General features: G+C 29.8%; 1 protein-coding gene across 1 annotated transcript in view; it reads left to right on the top strand.

The window, feature by feature from the left end:
- Positions 1–13,259, top strand: part of dsx (doublesex) — a 399,595-nt gene extending 386,336 nt beyond the window's left edge. The window contains exon 5 of the mRNA XM_065508225.1: positions 13,235–13,259. Coding sequence (XP_065364297.1) covers positions 13,235–13,244 — 10 coding nt within the window. The 3' untranslated portion in view covers positions 13,245–13,259. The remainder of the gene's footprint in view (positions 1–13,234) is intronic.
- The last annotated feature ends 620 nt before the right edge of the window (positions 13,260–13,879 follow it).

The raw sequence follows: 13,879 nt of genomic DNA, 5'->3' as shown, positions 1-13,879 counted from the left end.
TTTTGAAATTTTAAGCTTGAGGGGCGTTCAAAAAGGCAAAGGAAAATTGGTACTTTTTCTTAGGTACTTTTTTAATATTTTAACTTATCGATATAAATGTTAGCTGATATACATCCGGGTAAGGCAAGAATTATGGATAGGGGGCTTATTGGAATTAAGGTACCAAAAAGTGAGAACTAGTAGTACTTTTTTGTTTAGCAAATGGTACTTTTTGAATTTTCTATCTATTTCTATTTAAATCTATTTAAACGTGCAATTAAACATATGCGATTCTGAATGAATTAAAATCAAAAGTATGTAAGTGGTACTTTTTTCTTTTAAAGGTAGTTTTTGAGTTCTATTTCCGTTATTATTTTTTTATTTTTATTTCACTACTTAGCATCGGATAAGCTAGTATTCTATCAATCTACACTGAATCAATTAAGTCTCCGTACAGACATACTCATAATATAAACTAGCTATTTATGGTCACTTTTCAATACATATTGAAACCTTTTTTTAATTCATTTTATAAAAAATTTTATAAACTAAAAATCAACATAAAAAAACTACAAACATTTTCATTAAAAACATAAAAATTTACATAAATTCCATAATTTTACGAAAAGTATCACCAAAAAAGTCTCCGTACAGTTAACTGTTTTAAGGCAAGGAATCCCAATATTAATCTTAATTGAGTTTAATATGTGACAGGTCCTCCTTTCTGAGCACTTGCAGCATTTTAATGGCTGTGCACGGATTGGACCAGCTTTGTTGTTGTCAGGGAATCTATTTTATACCAATCTTCCATTATAACGGCTTTTAGCTGATCTTTACTCGTTATATTGTGCTGACGAATCTTTCTTTCCAAGTGATCCGATAGATGCTCAATCGGGTTGAGATCACGTGACTGAGATGAGCGATTTAAGTGCTTAGAAACATCATAAATAAGACATTCCTTTACTAATCTAGAGGTGTGTTTGGGATCGTTGTCTTGTTGTAAGCAATACAAACGTCCCAAGCCTAATTTTTCAGAACTTTGTTTTAAGTTTTCTTTTAATATATTGAAGTATGCATATTTATCCATCGTGTTTTCAACAAAAATAAGATTTCCCACCCCAGATGAAGCCATGCAACCCCAAACAATAACGTTACCTCCTCCATGCTTTACGGTGAGCGTCAAATGCTTCGGATTCATTTCAGTATTTGGCTTTCTCAATAACATTTATCTTCCATCAGAACCAAAAACATTCAATTTACTTTCATCGCTAAAAATAACTCGATTCCAAAATAAAAAATCTTTATCAATATACTCGATATCGTAATCCAATCTCTTTTTCATGTTCACTTTTCGAACAAAGGGCTTCTTACGGCTTACCCGACCATTGTATCCATTTAGTTTAAGAACGTTTCTTACAGTTTGGGGGTTTACCGTTAATTCATCACTAGTATTCAAGTTTCCTGCAATTACACATGCGTTAATTTTTGGATTACCTTCTACAAATCGTACAATTCTTCTCTCTAAGTGGTGGTCTATTTTTCTTGGATGGTCAGTTCTTTGTTTATTTGCCATTGTTCCGGTTTTTTGAACTGTTGAATAACATACTGAATGGAAGAGCGTGGTCTTCTTACAAAATATCCTTGATTTCGGTTAGATTTTTTCCATCATTTTGCAAGTTAATAATAATTTTCTTTCTATCCGTTAAAATTTGCTTATTTTTGGATTCCCTGACAACAACAAAGCTGGTCCATTCCATGCACAGCCATTAAAATGAAGCAATTGCTCAAAAAGGAGGACCTACCAAATATTAAATTCAATTAACATTAATATTGGGATTCCTTGCCTTAAAACAGTTAACTGTACGGAGACTTTTTTGGTGATACTTTTCGTACAATTATTGAATTTATGTAAATTTTTATGTTTATAATGAAAATGTTTGTAGTTTTTTTTATGTTGATTTCTAGTTTATAAGATTTTTTATAAAATTAATTAAAAAAAGGTTTAAATATGTATTGAAAAGTGACCATAAATAGCTAGTTTATATTATGAGTATGTCTGTACGGAGACTTAATTGATTCAGTGTATATATATAAAAATGAATGTATGTCTGTTGGGACTTATAGGAGCCTAAGCCACTGATCCGATCCTCTTTAAATTTGTATGTTCCTCTATATCTGAAAGGAACAATATGCAACTTTTTATTTAGTGGGCGTGGCACTTCAATTTTATAGAAATTTTGAAGATATTTCTATAAAATTAGGTACATATAATTTTTTCGGCGCAAAGACCAAGCCTATTTAAACTGGCTGAAATCGGGGCATTATTTCACCAAGCCCCCCATACAAATGTCCATAGGAAATTGAACTTTATCGGTCATAAATGTTTAATTTATATAATTATCTACACAAATTTCGCTACAAATAAGTTTTATATTTACGAAATTCATGTCACCAAATTTTGTTACGATCGGTCTATAATTAGTCATAGCTTCCATATAGACCCGCTTCCGAAAATCACTTTAACGTGCATAAATCTCTTAAAAATGTTGGTATACATACAAAATTCAACATAAATAACTTTCATATAGACATAAATCACACGACCTAATTTCATGAAGATCGGTCCATAACTGATCATAGCTCCCATATAAGGCCCACTTCCGAAAATCAGTCACGAATATAGATTATTGATATTTTAAAAGAAAAATGTTTTTGCATATTAACTTGGTGTAGGGTATACTTTCTTACTTGTTTGAATTGGCAATGTTTTGCTTATTAAATCAAAAATAAAGTAAAGATGTTAATTAAAACTTAAATCCAAAAATTTTTATCTTTTATACAATTTTTATTGTGCTGAATTTGGGCCCAATAAAGATATTGTCCCAATCAAATTCTCTGTAATCACATGATTGCCTCATTTTACATAAATTTGATTGTCATAAATTGCCGCAAAAGGGTTTAGTGACAATAATTGCCGCATTCCAGTCACACGAATGTTCTAGAATACGGCAACTATGTTTACATAAATATACCAAATTTTAATCTATTTGTGAAAAAATGATTTGTTCACTAAAAAAAAGAATAAAATTGTATCGGCTTTAATTATCGTGTGTGGACTTGATGAAGAAAAAAATTAATAAAAGAAAATAAGAAATGTTAAAAGAAGCACTGAATTTCCCATAACACAATACATATCACTTTTTTAAATTATAATTATAATAAGTACAACAATGAAAACTTATTTATTTGATTGTCGCACTAGAAGACAATAAAAATTGGTGTGTTTTTAACGTTTTTATTGGTTGTCTCTCATTTGAATGGGCCAAATAAGCACAATATTATTGTGGTTTGACAATAAGTTGAGCCAATAAGTTGTGAAATCACACGATTGAGGTATAAAATAGACCAATAATTTGTGCATTGCGGCAATCGTGTGATCCTACCTTTACTCTTTGTGAAAAAGCTAAATACTAAAATTCAAATTCAAATACGGAATTGAATTCTGTGAAAAACTGTACTCCTTCTCTACAAAGTAAATACATATTGTTACGAAATTGTACTTGAATTCAAATATAACGATTTTAACGGCTGATTTAAAAGTAGCATAATGCTTTCAAATAGCAGTGCTGTAATAACAAACTGTAACATATCTGTGGGCATTATTAACATTGAATAAAAGTTTTCAGTTGACCATTGATCGTAAGTATGGCAACGCTGTTTGCTGCGACCGTATATTCGAATTCGAATATTCAGTTAAAGAACATTGTAGAAAGTACACCACAGATGGCGTATGTATTAGAAAGCTCTAGAATATACGAGCTTTGACAGTTAAAGAGCAATCTAGAGTGCAGATGGCAGTGTTATAAATAGTGGCAGAGGTTGCAGTCTTTAGTGAGTTTATCAGAGACGCTATTCGAATAAACATCAACTGAGTGCCTTAAAGTGTGCTGTATTTTTCAAGTGAATTCGTGTACATTATAAAGAGTGTCTGTATTTCTGCGAATTTATAAACCCGTAGAAAAACAAACACTGAGTGACTATTTAATTCTGTTGTTGTTGTACATTTTAAATAAATAAAGAGTTGTTACAATTTTCAAACTACTAAACGGATTTTATTTGCAATCAAAAGTATCCGGTTTATTTAAAGGAAATAAACCAACGTTTTGAAAAGGTTAAAATGTAACAATATGTAGTTATTTTCGAATATCTTGAGAACTATTCTAGAATTTCGAAAGTCTTCAAATTTTGGTATTGCATTAGTGAGCGTGGCACCTCCCATACAATGTAAATTGTTAATTTCGAATATCTATAGACCTATAATCGTAAAAGTATTTAAACATTGTATGAATAAATTTCTTATCACTATACGGAGTTTGGCAGCAAATGGGCAGTATTGGATTAGTGGGCGTGGCACCTATCATACAAAGTAAATAGTTATTATCGAATATCTAGAGTACTATAATTGTGAATATCTTCAAACTTTATATGACTCAATTGCTTATCATGACATAAAGTTTAACCATACAAAGTAAATACTTATTTCTGAATATCTTGAGAACTATAATTGAGAGATTCTTCAAATCTTATCCGAATAGTAAGAATTGTAAGTTGTTTGACTAAAAATAGCCTGGATCGAAACTTGTACATTGGAAAAACATATGAAATTCTTGCAAAGCAAACGTCTTAAGAAAAGTACCAAGATTTTATAAAATCGCAGAATATTTTTCATACTTTTAATGGCATTAGCATGAAAGGGTACAAAATGGAAATCCCGGGTAAAACGTTGGGTACTTTTTATGTATTTTCTTAGTAGTGAAATTAAAGCATGATGGTTGTGAAAAAGGGAATAGCGTACTTTTGGTACTTTTTTGAATATTTAAAATAAATGAATGCTACAAAAGTTTGGTACTTGTTTATATTTTCTGACTATTGAACAAAGATTTGAATTATTTCTAATGCCAAAATGAATAAATAATAAAAATTCAACCATGAAGGTTTTGAAATTAGGCTACAATGACAAATTGGTATTTTTTCCTACTAATGGTACTTTTTTGAATATTTCAATTAAATGAGCCTAGCATACATTAGATAGACTAAGTGAAGTAGGGGTTTTAGAATAGCGTAGTAAATTGTACTATTTTTTTCGATTGGTACTTTTTGACAAGAACATAAAATCATTCTATACAAAAGTTTTTGATTGAAGTAAGAAAACAAAAAGGGTGAATTAATAGTACTTTTTCGATCTTTTGTTTACAGATCATTTTCATTTGTAGTCTGACGCTCTTGTTGTGTTCTCTGTACTTCAAATAAGTTAGTACACAGTCTACGTCTATGTTTATGAGACTCTGCGGTGTGGTCTTTCTGATAATTTTTTTTTTTATTTTGATGACGATGACGACGATGTAGTTGTTGATGATGATATGGTGGCATATGTGTCCATAAGTGGTGTATGTACACTAGGGTGGCCCTTAATAAACGAAAGTTGGATTTTGGCCATTCTCACCCTCCAGTTTGGTGAACATTAGCAAAAAAATCATCCTGAAAAAATTTTAGGTAAATCGGTTGGGGTTAAGACGTGCCGCAAGCCCTCTGAAGTTTTGAGATGCATTTACAAGGGGAAAAAATGCATTTTTTTCAGTTTTTGTAAACATTTTGCCATTAAAAAATTACTTTTGTAATTTAATTTAAAAGAATCGAAATGTGTACGTAATTGTCGTTCTAATGAGACATAAAAAACAGAAATCGGTCAAAAAATGTTAAAGTTATTAAAAATTCGCCAGGCCATTAACGTGTCTCAGGCCACTAGAACATGAAATGTAGGAACAAAATTAACATATTTTGAGAAATATTAAAATAAAAGCTCATTTTTACTTAAAATATGTCCATATTTACTTGTATATGAGTTTTTGTCTTCGTAGGATACCGTTAACCTATTCTTAGGTATGAACAAAAAAATTTAATTAAGAGTATAATAGGGAATAAAAATGTGAAAAAATTATGAAAATATCTCTTATAGTTTTTCCGTACCTGCGATTTAAATTTTGAAATTTTCGAGAAAAACCAATTATTTGGCAATTTTTAGGCCAATGAGCTCTATTTCCTTACTCTTATGAATTTTAAGTAAAACCTATTCAGAATATTATAGTCCAGATAATTCAAAATATACTCTGAAACTTCTACTAAAATCGGAAGACGTTAACCCTTAAATCGTGAAGGTCAAAGGTAAAATTTTTCAATATTTGGAATTTCTCTTGGAAAGATTTCGAAATGATCGAAATGTTGTATATTTTTGGGCCGATTTTGATGAAATTTAACCAAAATATAACATAAACTCTAGGGTTTATAATAACAGCACAAGAATGGAAATTAACGCTTAATGGCACTTGGGGTTAAAATGACACCAAACTTTTAAAATCATAATTTTTTATGGTTTTAGAAGTTTGGGGTCATTTTAACAACAAGTGCTATATAGGGTTAATTTTAATTTTTCTGCTGCTTTTGTAAATACTAGGCTTTGTGTTATATTTTTGTTAAATTTCATCAAAATCGGCCCAAAAATATACAACATTTCGAACATTTCAAAATCTTTCCAAGAGAAATTCCAAATATTGAAAAATTTGACCTTTGACCTTCACGATTTAAGGGTTAACGTTTTTTGATTTTAGTAAAAGTTTCAGAGTATATTTAGAATTATCTGGACTATAATATTCTAATTAAGTTTTGCTTAAAATTCATAAGAGTAAGAAAATAGAGCTCATTGGCCTAAAAATTGCCAAATAATTGGTTTTTCTCGAAAATTTCAAAATTTAAATCGCAGGTACGGAAAAACTATAAGAGATATTTTCATAATTTTTTCACGATTTAATTCCCTATTATACTCTTAATAAATCCCAATGAGATGATCAAAAAATTCTGAAATTTGTTTAACAAAATTTTTAAAAATTTGAAAATGGAGTTTTGAAACTGCCGTTAAAAAAATAAAATTTTTTTGTTCATACCTAAGAATAGGTTAACGGTATCCTACGAAGACAAAAACTCATATACAAGTAAATATGGACATATTTTAAGTAAAAATGAGCTTTTATTTTAATATTTCTCAAAATATGTTAATTTTGTTCCAACATTTCTTGTTCTAGTGGCCTGAGACACGTTAATGGCCTGGCGAATTTTTAATAACTTTAAAATTTTTTAACCGATTTCTGTTTTTTATGTCTCATTAGAACGACAATTACGTACACATTTCGATTCTTTTAAATTGAATTACAAAAGTAATTTTTTAATGGCAAAATTTTTACAAAAACTGAAAAAAATGAATTTTTTCCCCTTGTAAATGCATCTCAAAACTTCAGAGGGCTTGCGGCACGTCTTAACCCCAACCGATTTACCTAAAATTTTTTCAGGATGATTTTTTTACTAATGTTCACCAAACTGGGGGGTGAGAATGGCCAAAATCCAACTTTCGTTTATTAAGGGCCACCCTAATGTACACAACGAATTGTTTGTTTTAATTGTGCGTAACGATAACGAATTTTTTGTGTTGTCAGCAGCATTTAAAATTTCAAAAAAAAAACAACTAAAGATTTTTGTACAATTTTTGTTTTTGGGCCGTAAATTATTTCCAAGTATGTAGTTTTTATGACAATAATATTGTATAAAAAAAGAAAAAAAACTCAGATTTTATTTATTTTAGAACATTGTAAATTCGTACAGTTTTTTTTAAAGCAACTATCAGCTAAGAAAATTAAATTAAAGCAGAACAATTCTTTAGGTTAAATTTAAAAATTGTGTATTGAAAATTTAGGTAATGTCATAGATCAGAAACTCTCCTGTTAAAGACCTATCTCAGTTGTCAGAAACCTAGGTGGTAAAAAAGAACACTCGTATGTGTAATTGTTTTGAGTTTCCGCTCTATGTGTATTTCTCTATGGTATAAAGTTTTTATGATCTCACTTTCAAATCATTAAATTCTTTAATTTTTACTTCAAAATCTTTCAAAACTAACACACATTTTACATCTCATATTTTTAATAATCTTATTCTGAAATAAATCTTGCAAAATATTTATAGAGCTATAAACTGTTTAGAGAAATTTATTAGCGAAAACATCATTTATCAAATTATAACTGCCACACTATTAACTGTATTTTTAAAGTCAATTAAAAATGTTATAAATAGTGATTTAAAATGACTTTGTATCTATTTATTTAACGATTTTCGAATGATTTTGTATTGAAATTGTTTATTTACAGAACCGTAAATTATTGACACGTTTTAGAAAGCAAAAACAAACATAAAATTTATCTAAAGGCGCTTAATACTTATAATCAGTAAAAAAGCACTTAGAATTGAAATAATAATAAAAAAAAAATTGTTTAAAGTGTTGCACATTGAGGCCTATTGATACACTAAGTATTGTAGTAGTAATAGTTCAAAGCAAAACAAAGCAATTTGTTATGATCTGGTAATTTCTAACTGGCTGTTCCGATTAAAAATTAATCTCAAAGTAGAGCACATTCAAAATCAAAGATTTCAAAGCTAAAGCCCTTGACTAAGTCTATAAAAATATACCAGCGTGTGTTATTTATTTCTTATAGTTAGCGAGTTATATACATTTTTTCACAATATCGGACACACATTCTGACCAATTTTATTTAATATTGTTACGTTTTAACCTTCGTAACAATATGTTCCTTTTAGTTAAACAATAAATAAAAAATCATATGAGAAAGGTTTCAAAACAATATATTTTACGAGCACAGAAATAATCGATTTTAAATTTGGAATTTGAGATGTTGAATTTTCGAATTTTGTTTCCTAGAAAGGCATCTCAATATGGAGAGCTTTAAATTAGAAAATATACAAATAGGATTTTATTTTTTAGAGAAATTTTAAATGCAGGCTAATTGTTCTAAAATCTCAAAGCTGGGATTCCAAAAGGGGCAAAGGTTTTAGATACCACGATTTATTCCAAATTATTCATATTATTCTTTTACCATGTGATTCCATGTACTCTAATAATAACCCGACCATTTTCAGGCAAATTACGTAAAATTATAAAAACATGTTTCAGACAAATTTGAAGACTTTCAAAATTATAGTTCTTCATATATTCGAAATAAATATTTACTTTGTATAACACCCACTAATCTAATTCCGCCTATTCTCAGCTAAACTCCGTACAGTAATAAGAAGTTGATACACAAAAAGTTTAAATACTTTACAGGTACTTACAGTTCTCCAAATATACGAAATTAACTACATAATTACATTCTATGGGGGCTGCCATGTCCACTAATACAATCGCTAACATTTTCAGCCAAACTACAGAAAATGATAAGAAAGCTATTGTATGAAGACTTTCACTATCTAGTTCTCCAGATATTCGAAAAAAAAACTATTTACTTTGCACAATAGGTGCTACGAACACAAATCCATTAACGTTAATTTTAAGCCAAACTTCGTGTAGTGATAAGAAATTAATTCGTAGAAAATTTAAATACTTTTACGATTATAGTTCCTCAGATATCCAAAGTTTCAAAAATTTCATTGTATGGGTGGTGCCACGTCCACTTATCTAATACACTGCATTTTCAGCCACTATGTAAAATTATAAGGCTTCTACAATTATTTTATTTACTTTATATGGGAGATGCCACGCACCCTGCTACGATCCGCCCCATTTTTTTAAAAACTTCATGCAGTGCTAAGAAATTGATTCGTTACAATTATAGTTCTGCAGATATTCGAAAACAACTATTTACATTGTATGCGTATTGCCACGCCCATTTATCCAAGCCTGCCCATTTTCAACCAAACTGCTCACAATGGTACCGAAGTAAACCCCGCGAAGTTTTGCGGTTTTCAAAATTACAGTTCACCAACTATTTACTTTGTATGGGATGTGCCACGCCCACTTGAAATTTCAAAGTAAAAGGCTACCTATTGCTCTTCCCATATTAAGGGAAACATACAGTAAAAATTCGGAAATTCGGTCCACAAAAGATGTAGGCCAACAATCACGTCGCGACGTCGATTTTTATTTTGTGGTTTACTTAAAAATGAGGGATTTACAATAGATGGCGTATCTTATGTCATTTGAAAATATATGCCATTTTGAAGAGTACATATCTGTCCTTTATTCTCACTTAGTTATTGAACATTATAGAGTAAGCAAGATAGTTTGTTTATGCTTCGAAAATGTCGTATTTTGAGCCAAAAATGCTTTATAATATGACGCACTTTGCTTTACTTCTTTAATTTGAAAAAAGTGCCGCTGAAACACAACGATTGCTCACCAAAGCCTATGGAGAATGTGTTCCATCGGTATCAACCTGCGATAGATGGTTTCTGCGGTTCAGAAGTGGTGATTTTGACACGGAAAAATCGTCCAGGCCAGCCAAAAAAAGATTGAGACCAAGAACTCAACTCAACAAATGCTTGCAAAATCATTGGCAGCTACCTAAGCAGAAATTTCAAAACATTTACGAGCAGCAGGATTCATCCAAAAGCAGGGAAAATAGATACCATACGAATTAAAGCCGAGAGACCTTGAATAATGATTTTGCATGTCCGAAATGATGCTCGGCCAACCAGCCGAATCGACACCAATTCCAAAATATAAATGGCACTAAGGTAATTCTCTGTAATTCGTGGGAGCAAAAGGGTCTTATTTGAGCTACTGCAATCTGACCAGACCATCACAGGGAACCTGTACCGAAGCGACTGATTCGTTTGAAGCTAGAATTAGCCGAAAAACAGCCAGAATATGCGGCCTATGCGGAATATTCCATCATGACAACGCTCGACCACATTAAAAAGTATTTAGAATGAAGTGGTTGGGAAATTTTCACTCCGCCGCTTTATAGTCCAGACCGTGCTCAATCCGTATACTATTTGTTTCGATCAATCTATGATATGATTCACTTTGGAACAGAGTATTCGATATTGGTTTGATTCATTCTTGGCCTCAAAAGATGATCAGTTTGATTGGCTCGGAATCCATATGTAGCCAAGATCTTTATTTACAACTAGCTGGCCCGGTGCGCTTCGCCACCCCAATTAGAAGAAAGAAATCGTACTATTAAGTCTGCCATTGTGAATCTAATTTTAAATATCTAATTTCATATTTCTGGGTCCATTATTATAGAAAATTCAAAAAGTACCAATAGAATATAGAAAAAGTACCAAAAAGCTGGCACTTGTGGATTTCGGGTCCATATAAGCTATTTTTCATGTTTCTAGGTTCATTGGTGAAGAAATTACAAAAAGTACCATTCGAATAAAGAAAAAGTACCAAAAAGTCTCCCCCTGGAATTCTCACTCACTTAGAATCATATATGCTTAATTGTATGTTTCTAAGTCCATTGTTATAGAAAATTAAAAAAGTACCATTAGAAGTACCTATAGTTCAGTTCTCACATTTTGGTACCTAAATATAATCCCCTATTTCTAACGCTAACTTCACTCAAATACATATCAGCTAACTTTAACGTCGATAAGTGAAATAATTTAAAATATAAAAAAAGTTCCATTAGGAGAAAAGTACCAATTTTCCTTTTCCTCCTTGAACACCCCACAAGTTTGAAATTTAAAAATATTCCATTTTACAAAAATTGTTTATGCTACAGTCATGTCTCAAACGATTAAAATCTGTGTTAATGTGCCCAAGAATGAATATGTTTTTAAAAAGTACCAAACTGTTTACCCGGATTTGGCTCAATGTACACCTCGATACTCGAGTTCCAAATAACAACCTGTTAGTTAATTTTTCTATGAATCCAGGAACCAATGTTAAAAAAATTATCATAATTGTCTTAATCATTTGCAATAAAATGCATTTTCCCGATTTTATGCCCTTTTTGGTACCTTTTTCATCCCCATTGCGGTGGTAAAATTTTACTCAAATAAATTTCTGTATCGTGGTGGGACGTCGTAATAAAATATTCGTATGTCTATCTATGTCAAATTATAGAAAACCATATTTTATGAAAAAGTACCAAAAATAAACACAATTTTTATCCCTTATGGGTTCGAATTTCCAAAAATTCGTTTTATTTTTTGATAAGTAAAGAATACGATTTAAATTTAGTTTCTATGCTTATTGGTTTAAAACATACATAGGGTGCCAAAAAAGTACCAAAATACAGTTTTTACCCGTTTTCTCCCCTAAAAGGTTCGAATATCAAAAAAGGACGATTTTTTAAATGGAGTAACATGCAATTTAAAGTTTTTTTGTATCTTTATTAGTTTTGAAGATACAAGGTTACCGAATTTACCCATTGTTACCCCTAAATGTTCGAATTTCCAAAAATCCCTTCTTAGTGGGTCGTTTTGGGGAGGGATTAGCCCACAGATAAAATTTCATGATTCTAGCTTCAGTCGTTTGGGCTGTGGGATGATGAATCAGTCAGTCAGTAACGTTACTCTTTTATATATATAGATAGCTGGTAGGGAACTGAAGACCTTATTCAAAGCAAACACAAACTAAATTCTTATAATTCTAACCTTAAATGAAACAATAAATTATACAGTGCAAAAAAATCGAAAAAAATTTTAGAGGCTTTTTCAACCACTACACAATTTTGATGTATTGTGGATCCAGTAGTACAAATTTTAAATTCTATGGAGAAGTTTTTTTTAATTTTTTTTGTAAAACTGTGAATTTCTTTACAAGTTTCTCCACATAATAACTCAAAAAGGGTTAGTCCGATATTATTGATAGTAAACTTAGAAAAGCTTAAATTTACATAACCTTTAATCTGTTTATATATTGTGTTTTAATCGGTTCAGTAGTTTCGGAGTTATAATAACAAATTGAAGCAAAAAATATATTTTTTTAAGTGAAAATAGCAAATTTTAGTGTTTTAAAGAACTCATAAAAAATCGAAAACGTTAGAAATTGTTCAGGTTTCTTACTTTGTAGCAAAGCCGCATATGAGATATCGATCATACAAATCGATGGATTTTTTTCGAATTTATTCACAATTAAGTAAATTCGCTAAATTTAAAAAAAACTAAATTCAAACAAAAAACATCTGACTTGAATTAATCTTTCCTTTTTACTAGATATAATTGATATAAAAAGTAATAAAACTAAAAATCAATTGCTTGTCACTGGACTCAAGGCTGGAATAACACTTGTTTTCAACTTGAGTTCCAGCAAAAAATCCAGTTTTCAAAAAATTTTCAATTGTATTACTTAGTTTATATAATTTAATTAATAATTTTCTTATTTTTTCTTCTAATTTCTTTACAGGGATGACTAATTTATAAAAAGTTTAAAGTAGATGCATAAGTGAACGGATCTATTAAACACTGATTAAACAACTGTGAAATAAACTAAAATCAAACAACATGATACGTGAAACTCCTCCTATAAATAAATCATTACAACATAGTAAAACAAAACTAAAAAAAGAAATAAATAAAATACCTATAAATATAACTTTGTTTATAAATACAGGTATGAAGGAAAATTAAACCAAATAAGGTTATAGCCACTTAAAGAAATTATTTAATTATTAATGAATATTATTAAACAAAAGAAAACTTAAAACTTTAAAAAAAAATCATAAAATAAAATCTATAAATTGCATGCTGAAACTTTAATATACTATATTCATACAGTAGAGAGCAAAAGTAGTTTAAACTAAAAATAAAAAATTAACGAAATTAAAGTCATTAATTAGTTTTGTTTTTAGTTGAAAAAGTAGCAAACTAATAATAATGAAATATTATTAAAATTATATGTATATTTACGATCTCAATTAAAACTACTATTTAATTAATTAATTAATAAATAAATAACATTGATTTGTAAAATAAAAGTAACGAAATGAATGAAACAAAATTTAAATTCAATGAATTTATGGATATACTAGAAGCTATTGTTTGAAAATCA

The sequence above is a fragment of the Calliphora vicina genome, chromosome 1, assembly GCF_958450345.1.
Source record: "Calliphora vicina chromosome 1, idCalVici1.1, whole genome shotgun sequence".
NCBI classification, from domain to species: Eukaryota; Metazoa; Arthropoda; class Insecta; order Diptera; family Calliphoridae; genus Calliphora; species Calliphora vicina.
The sequence above is the reverse complement of the archived record's forward strand: the minus strand, read 5'-3'. Positions and strand labels throughout refer to the sequence as shown.